At 42.2% G+C, this 16,416-nt stretch overlaps 1 protein-coding gene across 1 annotated transcript in view; it reads left to right on the plus strand.

Annotated features, from left to right (window-relative positions):
- The window catches only part of SEMA3C (semaphorin 3C), a 598,500-nt gene that overhangs the window by 495,987 nt on the left and 86,097 nt on the right, over positions 1 to 16,416 (plus strand). The window contains exon 14 of the mRNA XM_086919828.1: positions 3,775 to 3,816. Coding sequence (XP_086775954.1) covers positions 3,775 to 3,816 — 42 coding nt within the window. The remainder of the gene's footprint in view (positions 1 to 3,774; positions 3,817 to 16,416) is intronic.

Raw genomic sequence — 16,416 nt, forward strand, 5'->3', positions numbered from 1 at the left:
TCCATGGTAAGTATGTATTTGCCTTTCTTAAGGTCACATCCACTTACAATGATATATAATGGTATGTTCAATGCAGCAGATTCAGTCTATTTGAGGGCCAATATTTAGACCACGGTATAACGGTAGAACACATCATGAAGGTGTTGCTGCCCTTAGTTTAGTCACATCTCTAAAGGTCGGATTTTTAAAATGTACTTTTGATTAGTTAAATTATTAAGGAAGCATACAGTGACAACAGGCATTACAACACCTAATACTAGCACATTAAAAGTCTACAAGGCCTAACTTTAATACTGTGAAAAGCTTCTTGCTAACTTGGCACAGACCTTACTTGGGCTTTGGCAATGACCATGAAAAAAAAGAATCCTATATGAATTACTGAAGCAAGTTGGACCACAGATAAGTTCCAAATCCTCCAAAATGTTATTTTCAGTATTTCTAAGAAAATACATAGGTTCACAACCTATCCCGCATCAGCTCTTACATACCTTTTCTCAAGAACTCTGACATAGAACAGCATTCTTATGACAAAATTCTGGTAACCATCATCTGCACTCGCAATTGGCTCCAAAATTAAGAGCGATTGCAATTGAGAAATTGAAGTTTTTATTCAAAGTGCACAGAGGCAGCAGAGAAGCTATGAATGCAATATTTTCACATTTACTACGGCCTTACCTTCAGAGCAGTTGAGTGTACCAATTGTGTTTTCCATAGTCATACATGCCAACCCTAACAATTCAATTGGTAGACTGCCGATTTTATGGCTAGTCTTCCGACTCCTCTGCGGGCTTCAGTTAACAGGGACTAGTCTTGTGTATCGGACTATGCACTGCCAGTAACCTGCTCCTGCAGGGCACTGCAAAACATGTCTTATCATGCTCTCTTTGGCTGCCATAGTGCTTGCTCTGTGCTCCTGACAGCTAAGAAAAACAAAAACTTATATTTGCATTTCTGACAGCCAAACCTGTGGCAGCACACTTCCAAATCCCATTCATGACAATAACCAGATTCAGGCCTCAATAGAAGTCAATGGAGGAAAGACATTCTCCTGATTATTTTTTTTGAAATATCCCGCTTTTCTCTTCTAAAATGCTGGCACTGTATGCATTGTGGCAAACATCTCACCTTCTGCCCAGCTCAGAGCGTTTTTATACCTGGTGGCTGCAATCTGCTAGTAATGAATTTGTGCTAAGGTGTGCTAAGGTGTTAGCGTAAATCGAGATAATGCAGTGGATGGAAAATAAAATGTTATTTTGACCGGGTTGAGAAAGTAATTTATAGAAGTTTGGAGATACTAAGAGTTGGCTCCCAGTTGCCTGAAGTCAGCCTGAAGTCAGGGCCCAGGCAGAAGGGAATTTAAAGGCATTTTACAGTGTAAGGCGTTTTGAGAACATAAGGTGAAGTGGCTGTGCTTTCAGGGGCAGGCTGGTCTATCCTCAAGTACCCAGCATACGTGTTTCATGATGACCCATTATCCTGAGTTTCGTGAACTGTGGAGTATGGGCTGAACTGCACATAGGGACATTTCTTTCCCCAGCCCAGGGCCGGACTGGGTATTTGGACACTGGCATTTTCCGAAGTGGCTGTAGGTTAGGGAGCTGCTTTCAGAGTGGAGCAGGCTGCCATGACCCACCCATTCTCGTATGGCCCCATTCTAGTGATGGCCGCCAGCTGGTTTGCCATCATTGTTTTAGTTTACAGGCTGGCCCATCCCAGCCTTTTTTGTGCATTCCCCTGCGGTCCTGTTCTAAGTCAGGACAACCTTAGAGGAACAACGCATGTAACATGTGCTATATACACAGTTGAGTGGGTATGAGGCGCAAACACAAGGCTGACGTTGAAAGATAAGCACAAAGAAAAGAAACATAGTTTAGGATTTACACTAATGAGTCAAACTTTCACTACAACTCTCTGTCAATACGGTGTACTCTGAAATCTACTTGATCCACATCCCCTAATGTACTGAGCACAACGTTATACAGGGTGTCTATGTACACCCAATTTTCATGCATTAATTGCATTGTCCACACATGCATAAATCTGTGCCCAAAAGCAGCGGTGTCGCTTGGGTAGGGCTACTGTGGCAGTTGCCCAGGGTGCAAAATTCTGAGGGGTGCAAAATTTGAAAAGAAAAAAAATTGGGCAGCTCTCTTGCCGCCGATTTCGTTTCTTTTAAAATGTTGCGCCCCTGTGCGTGTTAGGGGGCTCAATACTTGCCTTGCACCAGGTGCTGGCAATGCACGCCACGTCGCTTCCCAAAAGGCACCTTATCATAGACTGGGAAAAAGATTTTGTGGCTCGGCTTATAAATTTAGAGGTCTCTTGATGCAGTGTAACCACCAAAACTGAGAACTGTCCAACACTTTTAAAATGGTATTCACAAAAATAAAGCAATTACCGATTTTTAATCAATGACAAACAAAAATTATGCATTGGAAAATTAAGGCCTAATGTGGAAAGGCATTTCTTTGTTCTCCCATATCTCCTAGCTAATGTAGACACTAATATCCCAGATTAATTCGCAAGAACTAAGCATGCCTGGGAGGATTAGCGAAGTGTATGTCTTTTTATGGACGGCGCACTGGGAGTTCTTGTTCACAGATAATAAGTTCATCCCATATGAGGTGTGCGGTGATGCTCGCGGATTATCCCGGCTGACAGGTAAACACTGGCTCACCCCCACGGGTGCTAATGTTTAAGAGTTCGTAGAATGCCCGGCTCGGGGAGGTTACCGAAGCGCACCTCAGCAAGAGCCTTCAAGCTGCTGGTAAAGTGAGTGCTGATGACGGCTGACTTACCAGGGCAATGAAGGCATTGTCGGGCTCATGGCGTGAGCCGGCTGTCAGTGCACCGACTGCGTCCACCACATGCTGACAAATAGACTAGCAGAGAAGAGCTGCAGGCCAGGCCTACAAGGCGTCTGGCAGAAGAAGATGGCATTTTGTAAAGATAAAGGCCTAATATTTTCAGGTTCTCTGTTTAAAACTAATTCCTCTGAGTTTTCGTTGCTCAAACGACGTGGCTAAGGAATAGATTTAATTATGAAGGAACCCCAAGTTCGTCGAAAGTACGTGGTGGGTGTCTGTAACCGGACATAGACAATCACAAAATCTTTATTGAAAAATAGTGGTATTAAGATGCTAAAGACACTGTAACTGCCACTATTATCTTTACTTAATTTTCTCTCTTTTTTCTTCCAAAATTTGAAGGGTGTCAAACTCCACTCACGCTTAAAGTGGAAGATCGTTTGGTGATGGCACCATTGTGAAAATTGCTTTTAATTTTCCATACTTTTATTTCAAAGGTTTTCATGCGGGGTGACAGTACTGAAAACAAATTCATACTATGTCGTACTTGTAATATTTTGTGTCCTACACGTGCTCCATCTAAGGATGTACTTAAAATAAAGGACATGTATGCAAAAGGACTGTTTCACCACCATGAAGTATTCTTTTCCTTCCACATCCAATAGTAGACACTAGACCAACGTATGACTACCAGTGCCCAAGGGGTTTTGAACCCGAGTGCTTTATTAATTTAATACATGTTGATACCAGTACCCTTTGTTTATTTTTCATGGATTCTGTTCAGGTTACATACTCTGAAATTCTAATTTACCATTAAATGACTTTCTTCTCACTGGCTATCTCACTCAAATACTACCTGTTGAGAGGCAAATATACCTGTGCCACGGAAAATGGTAAAACGTCATAGCCGGAATCATGGTACATTATTCCTTTTTTTTATATAATGACTTTTTGTTTTTTCTTTTAGAATCATGCCCCCATAACAACACTGAAGATTTCATCTAAAAAGGTAAAGATAACTTTCTGTTATGATATTAATTTATGTTCTCCATGTTTAAACCAAAACAAACGAGGCACATTAAGATATATTTCTAAGATATTTTGCTTTGACTAGTTTTTTAATTGTGTATTGTCGCTTCGCTGTGTGTTTTTGAATATCTAGTAGCCCAATTCAGAGTTAGAGGTCGAAGCCTAGTGTGACTAAAGGTGACTAAGGGGAATCTGTCTTAAAACGTTAAAGGGACCTTCCAGTGAATGATATCATAATGTGACTCAAAGCCCAAGCTAACATCGTCATAGAAAGGAACATCAAACAAAGGAACATTCTAGAACGTTTATTGTTGGTGACAGTTAGTGATGTAGGAATGTGTAAAGAAAACTGTTCTTTTCTCTTCAGTGGAAGGCTCCTTTAATATGGGAAGAAGCACTAGGACATGTGCTATGTATGCAGTCGTGTGGGTATGAGGCGCAAACACAAGGGTGCCGTTGATAGATAAGCACAAGGAAAAAAACATCGTTTAGGGTTAACACTAATGAGTCAAATTGCATACGTAACTATACAGGGTCAGAACTCCTACAAGTATTAACGTATTATACTGTTAGGCTTATGTTTTACTCAAAGCAGTCCCTGTTTCCAGAAAACACAGGCCGCATCCTCAGTTATTCGTGTCTTAAAGTGCGTGCTGTGAACCAGGTATAACTACAGAATCCACTTTATGATAATATTTATATTTTGCTTGTACATGCAAGCACAAAAATAATTAGTGCGCCCAAGAACGAAAGATATTACAGCAAATCCTCAAATCCTAAAAATAGTCCCAGATTGTGGGTGCGTAAAGAACACACTTAGCACATGTCTTCTTGACTGAGAATTGCATGTGATATGAAAAAGACGTCTTTTTGGCGATGCATATTCCCGTGGCTTTAAAAGAAATGTTAAGTCTAGCATGGTTAGACTGAACGAATCAACAGTGGACTTGTATTTGTGTTGCAGTGTTTACAAAAGCAGTTTTTATAACGAGGCTGTGTGCTCAGCTTCAGTTTCTGGTAGTTGCATCTTAGGAACACTAGAAAAAAATACTACACTGCCTCGAGTTAAGCGAAGATCTCCTCATACTACAGTGTATAATTTCCTTTCTAAATCACTCCCACTGCATTGCATTCTAGAATTAGTAACTCATAATATTCCGCTGCATCAAATCTATACTATCCTATCACACTCTGCTCTATATACTTTGAGGCACTAAATCATCAAACCGCAACTCAAATTCTAGGGACAGTAAGACAATCCTATTGAACACACCACATTACACTGAAGCCTCGGAATACTTACTGGTAGAAATGGGGGTGCCAAGTCTAACACTTAGTAACTACATTACACCACAGGGACACTTAAAACCCACATTGCGCTGCATCCTTTGCTGCATTATCCCTCCCTACTGCGTCTGTTATAGGGAATACTACACCACTTTTCTGCATGCAACAGAGCCACTATCTAAAGTCATGTTTACGTCACCTCAGATTATATGTAGTTACTCCTACAGACACATCAGAGGCCCTAGAATATGAGCAGGTTATTCATTTTTTTGTGTGTAACTGGTTTATGACAGATGTATTTGTGCCTCTGTTTTTCACACACACTAAGAGCCTAATTACGATGTCGGTCGGTAAGCCTCTGACCGCTCATTGGAGGCTTACCGAACGACATGGTAGGTTTACATTCCATCTACCGAATTATAATGTCGGCAGTCAGAGTGTAAACCGGCTGGGGAAATTGACTGGGTTCCGACGGGTTCAAGGAGCCCATAGGCCTGTCAGGGGCCGCACATAATCCCTTAAGAAATGGCGTTTCTGCCGTTGAGATAATGATGTCAGTTCCTAACAGCCTCCCCATATTGGCCTTTCTGACATGGAATGTCTGTCAGAGTGACTTTGGGGGCCCTAGCAGGGCCCCCTTCTTCCCTGGCGCTCTGGTTGAGGCCCTGGGGGGCACCATTCACATCCCTGCACCATGCTACATGATGCAGAAATGTGCAAAAACTTCCATTTTACAATGGGAGTATGTGCTGTGGTCGGTTTCGGACCAACCCACAAGCTCTCATTGTAAAATGGAAGTTTGAGACAGCACCATGTGTGGTCGCATCCTAATACGGTATGGGGAACCACCGACCTATAGTTGGGCGGTTCTCTCAACGAAAAGGGGCAGGCGCAAATCCACCCAACATTAGAGCATAGTTGTGGACTCTGCACGTCTTCTTTACTCTAAAATAACATGCTCTGATTGACCCTTTTCAATATCCTTTTTTCTATTATGCAGTAATGCCATGATGCTGTGAATAGCACTGTAGTGCCATTACAAAGCAGAACTACAGGCAAAGCAAAACTAAATCTGCTTTCAAAAATATTCCTGTATCAGCCCCCTTTCTACATGATAGTCTATCTTTCTCTGCTGTTTCTGAAATCTCTCAATATCTGTATTACCTCCCCTTAACCCTGTTCATTTTCTTAACCTATTTGCATTTTAACCTATCTGCCAATGAGCTCTGAAAAAATAAGTATAAATAATTACTTACCGCCTCCATCTTGTAAGCTACAATTTTTGCAAAAACGCATTGCCTTTTTATTAGTCCTCAGCTAAAGATACCCTTAATGGTCTTTTGGCAAGATCTATTATTTAGAGTGGGCTTAAGGTCAGCCCCTTGCCCATGATTGGTTGGTTTTGTTGTCTTAGTTGCATGCTTGATTCAATGACTTTCCTCCCTACTCTTGTGTTTCTTCCGTTCTGAGTATTTCGGTCTCAAAGCGCCCTGATAAGCTGAGCTACATCTCCCACTGCTCACTTGAGGGGATTTTTTTTATGTCTAACTAGAGATGGTCTTAGCAGTCTAGTAGACCACATTTTATCAATACTTGAAAAAATAAACAGTATTGACCCGTACAATGTAGTACAGCAAGTGTGAACAAAGGGTCAACCCAATTCAGTCACTTGCTCACTTGTGTTTTTCATGATTAGGCATGCCTTGAATGGGCTGTTCATCAAGCCAATTGCATTTCTGTATTTCTTGGGAGATTACAGAACCCCTTTACTCTTAAGGGTTTCAAGGAGTACTGCTATATGTGATTGCCCTTTCACTCATTTTTCATTCAAACCTCTCTTGCTCTCCATCCTCACTTTCGTCTGCTGTTATAGCTTGATCTCCCACTAGGCGGTTCTTGTAGTATTCAAGCCCCAAGAGGTCACGTGTCAGCTCTCACTGCCCCTCCACATACTGTGTTTGTTCCAAAAGGACACAACAAAGAAGGACAACCAGTTATAGATGAAAGTATGCTCCTGTCCTAACTTGCACCCCAATCCTACTGCTTCCCTTACATCCCACAATCCCCACCTCTATTGGCCAGGCTTTGAATCTTGAGCTGATATTAGATTGTTTTGGTCATTAAGTAATTTTACTTTTGCTTAATGTGGTACAGTTATCCTGCTTTATTGCTAGTGGCGCTGGCCCAAGAAATGGAGAGTAAGCATGGCCATCAATTATCATTCAACTCTGCTCTGCTTGTGTATGTCTGGCCAAGCACTGGTTTTGGTTATTCGTCTTTAAGAGGGACCAAATTAACATCAGCGTCTAAACCAGACTCTTGTGCATGTGAAGCAACCTGTGCTCAGTCAGAGAGCCTGAGGTACAGACACCACAACCTCCAGGTCACTGCTACCATGCCCTGATTCCCCTCACCTGAGACAGACAAACCAGTCCTGATGCTGCTCTTTTCGCATTTGGCTGAACTGAGCTAGACAGGGAGGAGGCAGCCCCTCGTCTGGCTGAACTGGAGCACTGAGTGCGCGTGGGCTTCTAATCAGAGTGCATTCAAAGAGGCAAATAAATAAATACAACGAAAAATGGAAGGAAGCGGTCGCGGCTGTCACCTTCGCTCACTCATGATGAACTTTAATAGAAAACAAAATCATAAGCCAGGTAACTTTACTTAAATTCAGTCTGTTTTAAATCTGAAGTGACAAAGAAACATTATTTAGTAATAAACTGCAGCAAACCTTTTCTTCCTTTTGTAGAAAGGACACCAGGACCTTCCTGAAGTCATGTTTGTTGAAGCACAGCAATATAATCATTGTACTCTCACAGAGACCTGTCAACTCAATCTGTGGGTGTCACCCACATACAGGAATGCCTAGCCTCACTCATGCAAAATTAGTCTGTTACCTACAATGAAAGTGGGAACTATACTACATAAAACCTTTGCAGAAGAGCACTTTCAATACACATTTTGCTAATCGGAGGAAAATGTGAAGTGTTTTTTTCTGACCGTCTCTCCTCTGAGCTGCACCTTCCGAGTCCTAATACTCTCTGGTTCGCTGCCCTCAATCTAAGAGGTTCAAGCAGCAACTCTGTGACCTGTGCTGATCAAGAGTAGCAGTTGGCACTTCCATTGCCAAAATCTATGGACTATATTGTTTTTGTTTTACCAGGTGGTTGTCGCTTTCATTTCTAGAATGGTTGATGTTTTATTAAACCACTAGGTGCCAGATGTAGGAGCCCTAATACCGGTCGGAAACGGACGATTTCGGCGGTTTCCGACCGGTATTAGGCTTTTCAGATGTAGGGGGCCTACCGAATTGGTAATTTTACCGATTCAGTAATTTTACCGATTCGGTAAATATACCGATTCGGTAAAATACTGAATCGGTATATTTACCGAATCGGTAAATTCATATGTAGCTGACACTCCTAAGAGTGCCACAGGCCCTTAAGAGTCAGTATTTTACCACACAATCCTATTGTGTGGTAAAATACCGAATTCAGGTATGCATGCACATCTGTGCATGCACACTTGTGCCATGTGACATACAGACATGCCCTTAGGGCATGTATGTGTGCCACATGTCACACAAGCCTGTACTTGGGGTGCTCGAGGGTGTCAAAGTGACACCCCCTGCACCCTTGCAGGATTCGGTATTTACTGATTCGGTAAATACCGAATCAGTATTTCCCATTGATTCCTATGGGCTTCAAGGCCCGTAGGAATCAATGGGCAATACCGATTCGGTATTTACCGAATCGGTAAATACCGAATCTTACCGATTCGGTATTCCTAAATTCGGAATTACCTAAATCTGCCCCCTTCCCATTTACAGACTCTTAAATACCGGTTCGGTAAAATTCGGTATTTAAGAGTCTGTAAATGGGAATTACCTACATCTAGCCCTTAATCTCTGTGGTCTGTGGAGGTATTACCTGTCAGTGCGTTCTAGCTCAAGCGTCAGTAACTTTAGTCTACTGCGCTATTTTCCACAACTTCAAGCCAAAGACCTGCTCAGATGGTGATATGACTGCAAGGCATGACCATTACGTAAGGAAAGGGAAAAGGTCTTGAAGAAAATGTCAATCTAGGGTGTAAATTCCCCCCAATTTCTGCCCTATCTGTCTTGCTTTATTTGCAACTCTGTACACTTCATCCCTGCTACACAGGATTGAAGTGCCTGTGCCCAGTTGACTTACCCCTGATTAACTTGCCTATATGTCCCTGATATATGGTGTAAAAAATGCATTCAATCTTAGTTCTGATGATTTCCAAAAGGTGATCAGTGAAAGAGTCCTTCAAACCTGGGGGGTGGTAAAAGATGTGCAAATTGCATAGATGTAATGAGTTGCTGCAACTGGAGAGGGCGAGGTATTCGCAGGAGTCGGTGGTGTCTGCCGTGAGTTATGTGAAAAGGAGGCTAGATCGGTAGATGCAGGTGATGCCTCCTCCTTTCCTGCTGGATTGTCTGTCCAGTCTAGCAATATTGTAGTTGCGAGGGACTAATAGGTCCAGACAAGGGGAAGAGTATTCATTGAGCCATGATTCAGCTAGTACAGCTAGGTCTACATTTTTGTTTAAGATGAGGTCAGCAATATCAGCGGCATGCTTAACTGCTGATCGGCAATTGATTAAGAGACCAGAGGGAGGAGTGTCAGGGGTCTGGGTGGACAGGAGTACAGGCAAAAGGTTGCTTTTAACCACACTTCTGTTACGGTGGGTAGCTGGCCTGGTGGGGTTGATGGTGACCGTGCTGATGGAATGTTCGGGACTTGCATCTAGTGGACAAGGGATGACTTGGACAGAGTTGTGGTCTTGGAGGAAGGCTGGGATTTTGTTTCCTGTGAGGTCAAGTTGATTTGAGGTGGCAGTGGTAGAGTTGTAAGGCAAAAGCTCGGGATTCCTCCTCTGAAAGGTGGTAAGATTGCTTGCGCGGGCAAGGATGTCTCAAGGGTAGCGGTAGTGGGTGCTTGGAAGGCTCTATGACCTGTGGGGGGGATGGATACCAGCAGTGGCTTGAGGTTAGCAAGGGAGAGTTCGCCAAGGTGAAGGAGATTCATAAGGTCCAGAATGGAGCTAAGGATGCTCTGGGTTAGTTTGGCCACTCTGGAGTGCAGAGTTTCAAGATGAATATAAGCGGGAGGTGCTAGTGGGTAGTGCGGCAGAGGTTCAGGAGCTGTACAAGTAGCATGTATAGGTGGAAGGGGAGAAAGGTTGGCTTGAGTCGAATTATGGGTCTTTGTAGGCGTACGAAGCTCGCGGTTTTGGTGGATGGCTGGCGGGGAGGTGATCGGAGGTCTAGGGGCAACTCTGTTGGAGGTGCCAGGGAACGTGCTATGAAGGTTAGGGTGATCAGTTTTGGGAACCATTAGAGGTGTAGCTCGTTCTGAATCAGGGTTCTTTGGGAGCGTACCAGTCTCCCAGGTGGTGGGGGTGCTAGGTGGGAGGAGATCAAAGGTGTAGGGGAGATTCTATAGCCAGGGTCAGGAGACGTGCTGGGGAGGATAGGATGAACTGCGATGGAAGCTCTTGGGGGGGGGTATGTGGGTGGCATGTAAAGTGAGACCTGGAGGAAGGCAATCCTTTGTTCCCCAGGTTCACAATAGCCTGGCTGACTCTAAACCCAGTGGTATAAAACAGCCCCCAAAACTAGTTTGGAGTGGACATGGGGAGGGTACTGCTATTTTCCCTGGCTACACCTCTGGTTGGACCCAAAAGCTGTACAAAAGGGAGGAAGGGTTCTCCCATTTTGAATTTGAGTAAGGTGCACTGTAATATTGTTTGCAGTAGGGCAAACAGGAACTGCTGGAAACGTGGGTAGGATTACCCCTGGGAACGATTATCCAATTTCTTAGGGAGAAGCCTCCCAAATAAGCTAGCGCAACCCATACATATGACACCTCATGGAACCCGTCTCAATTTCTGGGCATACCGAAGATCAGAAGAGGACCGGGCCAGATTGCTGTATCCTGAGAGGGGTTCTGAAGGACTGGATTGGCTATCTTTTGTACTTAGGACAAAGAAGTGGACTTCAATGGTCAGTGAATGAACCTTTTGTATGGCTATAGAGACACAAAAGCTGAACTACCACTTTTCTCTGGATTCCCTGTTGTCCAGTCCCAACTCAGCATGCACTGGACTATGCTCAAGGTCTTTGCTAGATCAAGCCCTAAAGTCCTAAGAGCATCCCCTGGAATCTGGGAGTGTTGGTTGAAGAGCTAAGTAAAAAGTTTGAAACTGAGAAACATTTTTACCTCAAGCTACCGAAGGACCAGGACCAACCACAAGAGTTGGTCCGGTAAGGGCGCGACTTCACCAGGCTGAAGAAACAGGTTAGGCCTGCTTGAAGGAACCCTACATGAACACTCGGCGAGAGGTATCCAACCTCATGTAGCCTTCTTTGGATATACCCTGTTGTTTTGCATGCTGGAAGAAAAGGACTTCCATTTCAGAGACCTAACAAGAAAATCTTCATGGGCATGAGGCTTGGAAATAATCTGGGCTACTAATGGGCCTCTGTGGGCAGGAAATTAAACTTTCTCCCACTCTGAGTGTTTCCCGCCTAGCCCAATGGCTTTAGCGAGACCCTGTCCATTGGCTATCGAACTTCCCATACGACTTTGCATTGACTTTGCTGAACACAGCCTGCTGCCTTGTCCCGCTGGAAGACTTTATCCACCATTTTCCAGCCTCAGTCCAAATGTACAATTCTTGATGGGCCATCCCGCTTGCTGTATCCAACTTCAAGATCTATCGCAGTTGGCCTCAAAGTGCACCCAAGTACTGCTCTGCCGCTACCATAAACTACCATTGGTGCTTAGTGCTTTTTTATGTTAATTTCACTTACAACTTCAAAAACTCATATCTTTGTTTCCACTTTTTTCTTGTTGTGGTGTCATTCTTACAATGTTCTCTATTTTTCTAATTTTGTCTGGGATTTTTATTGGTTGATGTTTTGATTTTAGTACTGTTTTGGCACTGAATAAATACTTTAGACTTTTCCCTAAGTTAGTCTGCCTGCTCTTTACCATAGCCACTACAAGGGGTCGAGCTCAGATTAATTTAGTAACTGTTGGGTTCATCCTGAGAAGTTGGTGTTATTATTACCTGGGGTGGGCGACCGCCCACCCCAAAAAAAATAATCCTTTTTTACAGGTCTTATAATACGCTCGTATATGTTATATGTTAAATGTCACACAATGTCGATAACAGGGATACCAAACCATTGTAACCCAGGCTATCAATATCATACCCTGTACAGACAGTGAGACACACATATCTGTAATGTATTAAATGTCTGTAAAAATCCCAATAAAAATATTGTTAATTAAAAAAAAATAATAATAATCTTAAAACATGGAACTTCTCTCTTTTTCTTTGGGATGTCATAGCATAGTCTCTGACATTGCAGAGGTGGGAAAAATGTGCACTATTTTTTTGTGGATTTATGCACAATTTCAGGAAAGAAATGGAAATCATTCATTTAGCGTAAATTTTAGGTCAAATTACTTAAGTGCATCAACTGACTCAAGTATGAATTTCACACTAGAATAATTGTGTGAAAATCATAATTGCTGCAAACACAGCCGCCCGCATTCTGGTTGTTCCCATTGCTTCCATGCATTTTGCCATGAACGGTGGAGTAATTAATTAACATGCTATAATTGTATAATTTGGAGAAATTCATGTACCAAGTGTCGCTTGAAATTCTAAAAATCACGCAAATGACACCACCAGCTTAATTGAAATTTAACCCAGGCCTCCAATTTTCATACTTCGCTCTACCTCGATAGAGACTAATTCACAGCTGCAAAGAGCTTCATTTGAGTATAAATATGGCACAATACAAATGAAACAAAGTGAAACAAACAAAAAAATTCAAGGTCAGACAGCGGTTCTGGGTCTGATAATTTCAAACGAGCTAGGACCAAATAAAGGTGACAGAAGGGAACCAGAAGCATTTATAGTCGGGCCCCAATCTGGGAAGCTGACCCGTATGTGTATTGATTACCTACATTATGGGGATATTTAGCGAGTCCTAGTTTAAAAATAGCATTTAAATGTATTCTGATTTTATCAATGCTACTTGTCTATTCTGATTTACACATAGTTCCCCGAGGGTTCATATTTCGAAGGTGTGGGGTGCATGGGGAGGGGGAGTGGAGCTAAAGCCCGCTCCTCCACAAACCACATAGTGGTTGTTGGAGCATATCCAAGTCTTGTCAATGGGATTTAAAATTCACTATTTCGCCCACAGAATCAATTCATAAGTCTCTGTTTCCTTCTGTCACATTTCTGACCAATACTGCTCTGGCAATCTGTATGCATATATCTATGTTTAAGTATTTATACTCTAGGAATGTAAATAGAAGGAGTCGAGCACTGTACAAGGTGGAGTTCACGAGTACAATTGGGAGAGATGCTCACAGTATGCAGGAAGGTATTCATTAGAGTTGTTGTTTAAAAGCAACAATTTTCCACGAAATAGCCAAACAGCTTCCTTGAAGCCCTTATGTAAAATCGTTCTCAACTGTTATTAAGTTAAGGTTTTCTGTCTTCACTTTGTTCGCCTTCCCTTGTTGTGTTTCATTAACTACCTTACTTGCAACACATTTATTGGCTCTACATATTCCACCCTACCAAAGGATAAAAGGCTGAGTCAGCCAGGCCCATTTTCTTTGCCTATGTTTTATTTTTTAAATACAACAATATTAGCTTTACCAGTGCTTGTTTTAATAGATATTGAGCACTCAATTGGAGCGATTATTTTTCCTTGCTCTGTCCCTTTTCTATTTCCACCCCTCAACATTCTCTCTTTCAGCTCCACTAATGCTCTGTACCCACTGCCTGTCCTTCTCCCCCTCCTACTCCCTGTGTTACATTATTTTAATTTATTTTTTCTAGAGATCAGCAGGTTTAGGTCTGCCAGGACACTTGTTTATTTTTTTGCTCTTTACACATACTTACTTTTCACTTTAGAAGTTACCATTTCAACATGGACATCTGCCATGTTAGAAGAGTAATTAAAATAAGGTACGTCGTGTATCTAGACTACTGTGTGCGCATGCAACACGATGCCCATGGGCGCATCTGTGTCAATCTTGAAAAGGGTTTTTTGAAATAGAAAACCCATTTTACCATTGCCAGACTTGCGTGCACATGAGCCTTGATGTTCATGTTCGTATTTCATTAGCAAAAGTATTGGTGCAGCCGATAGCTTGGCTTTTTAGAGCCAAAATTTGTTGGCTTTGCCATGCTTGTCTTTTTACATATTGTTAGAGGGCACTCAGCTACTCAGATTTTTACAGTTCACAAAAAAATTGCAAAGACCACACTTACCATATAGTTTTCTCACATTTGAGAAGGAACAAGATCCTCATGTTTGTTCTGTCCAGTCCCGTAACAATGTCTCCCATGTGTTGAGGCACAACTCTTGTTTCATAGAGAGCATTTCTATTGTCAGTCTCAGGAACATCAGGAGGACATTACTGGAGAGAAATAGGACTTTGTTTAGTGACATCTAAGTTCTAGTTGGGATTATTTCCCGAGGATACCGTAGACGTTATATTTCTACAGGTACAAAAAGTAATCAACAATAAGTTGCATAAGGTTTCATGAACCTTCGTTTTATGATATTATTATACATAAATGTGACCCTCATCCTTGGGTGATACCGTCCCGTCTGCAGTTTTAAGAGAGGCGTAGAGTGCCTTGCTTCATGTGAAAAGTAGACTGGAACGAGGTACGTTTGCACAATTATGTGGCTAGAGTGTGGCAGTAATAAGCCATGCCACGTTAAACCCTTCTGTAATTCAGTGAATTTGAAAACGTTCGTTTTCTCATTATATAGCCGGCGATAGGTGGAGCATGCATTTGAGACCCTGTAAAAGACTAAACACAATTCACTAAAGTGTTTATCCGTTAAGGGTGCAAGGCCTCAAACTTTCCATTTCAGCAGGCGCAGGATTTTCCTCCAACACTCCCGTCCCTGGAAATCCTGTTCACGAGTTTATTTTTCAAAACGCACACCAGAACAACTTCTGTCGGTGAGTGATTTTATATCTTTCCTACTCTCTTAATGGAAAGGGCTACATCTGTTTCTAAGCAAATTCCAAGGCACGCTCATATAAAAATACATAAATACAGAGCTAACCGTGAAATGTTCTGCCTACCTCAGTGAGAGAAGAGGTGCGCGCAAGTAATGGGAGGAGAGGAAAAACGCTACTTAAAAAAAATGATATTTGGTGATTGTGATACAGTGACAAAGTTAGAAGCCAGAGCTGTTTATCCATTTTTGCCCCGTAAAACCGCAGCCTAGGAATACTAAAAGCAGTGACGCTCATGCTCAGATAATTGTTCTATTGCGCCTTAAATCACGTATTTACTGTGAAAAGCATTTTTTGATTCTTGTAATGTCACAGATTACCAGAATACCATAGTAAGAAAGGGGTTGTTGGTTACCCTTTCTGTCAAATGCTGTTAGTTGAACATCTGCAACATAATCATTAACTCGAGGCTCTTCGCAGGGATTACATATTATTTTAACAACTGTAATTTTCTATATATACAGGGTGCTTTGGTGGCTGATGACTTAAATATATGAAAAATTACATTTTACGCAACACACAATCTCTTTTCAGATAATTATGTTACATGCAGTGCTAGGTTTACAGTGCTCTACTGGATCCAGTGTACTTAGCAGTGAAAACATGAGGAGAAATCCTATCAATGAAAGAATGCTTTTAACTTAAGTAGACCATGCAGGTATAACTCCCCCCCCCTCTTTAGGGAGATAGCGGTCGCTCACTGTGTTCACTCTCCTAGGCAAATGTATGGGTTCATCTGGAGGCCCACCACTTTGAAACTTCACCAGCTGCCACTGGATTGCGCATTAAAAACATAAATGCTGAAAACAGCAGTTGCTTGCATTCTGGTTGTTCATGCTGTACCCGATCTCGCATGTAACAATTTTACCTCGAACAGTGACATGATTATGTGATGCAGCATAATCGCAACATTTTGGGAATTTTCCTGGAATTACATAAATTACGCAATCTTAATTTAAAGTTTGCCTAGGCCTAATACAAATAATGATGTACTATGCACAATTCATTTTATGGTAACGCTCAGTAAACATCCTATTTGGCATTCATCTTCAACTTCTAAAGTGTATAGTGCAACACTGTAGGAGTAAGCCAGCATAATGCTTCTAAACATGGTGGCCATCTTGGAATAGTAAAACAATGATGCACTGCAGGGAATACGTCTAGTTCAGAAATAGAAGCTGCGCAGATCAAAT

This window comes from Lissotriton vulgaris, chromosome 1_1 (genome assembly GCF_964263255.1).
Source record: "Lissotriton vulgaris chromosome 1_1, aLisVul1.2, whole genome shotgun sequence".
NCBI classification, from domain to species: Eukaryota; Metazoa; Chordata; class Amphibia; order Caudata; family Salamandridae; genus Lissotriton; species Lissotriton vulgaris.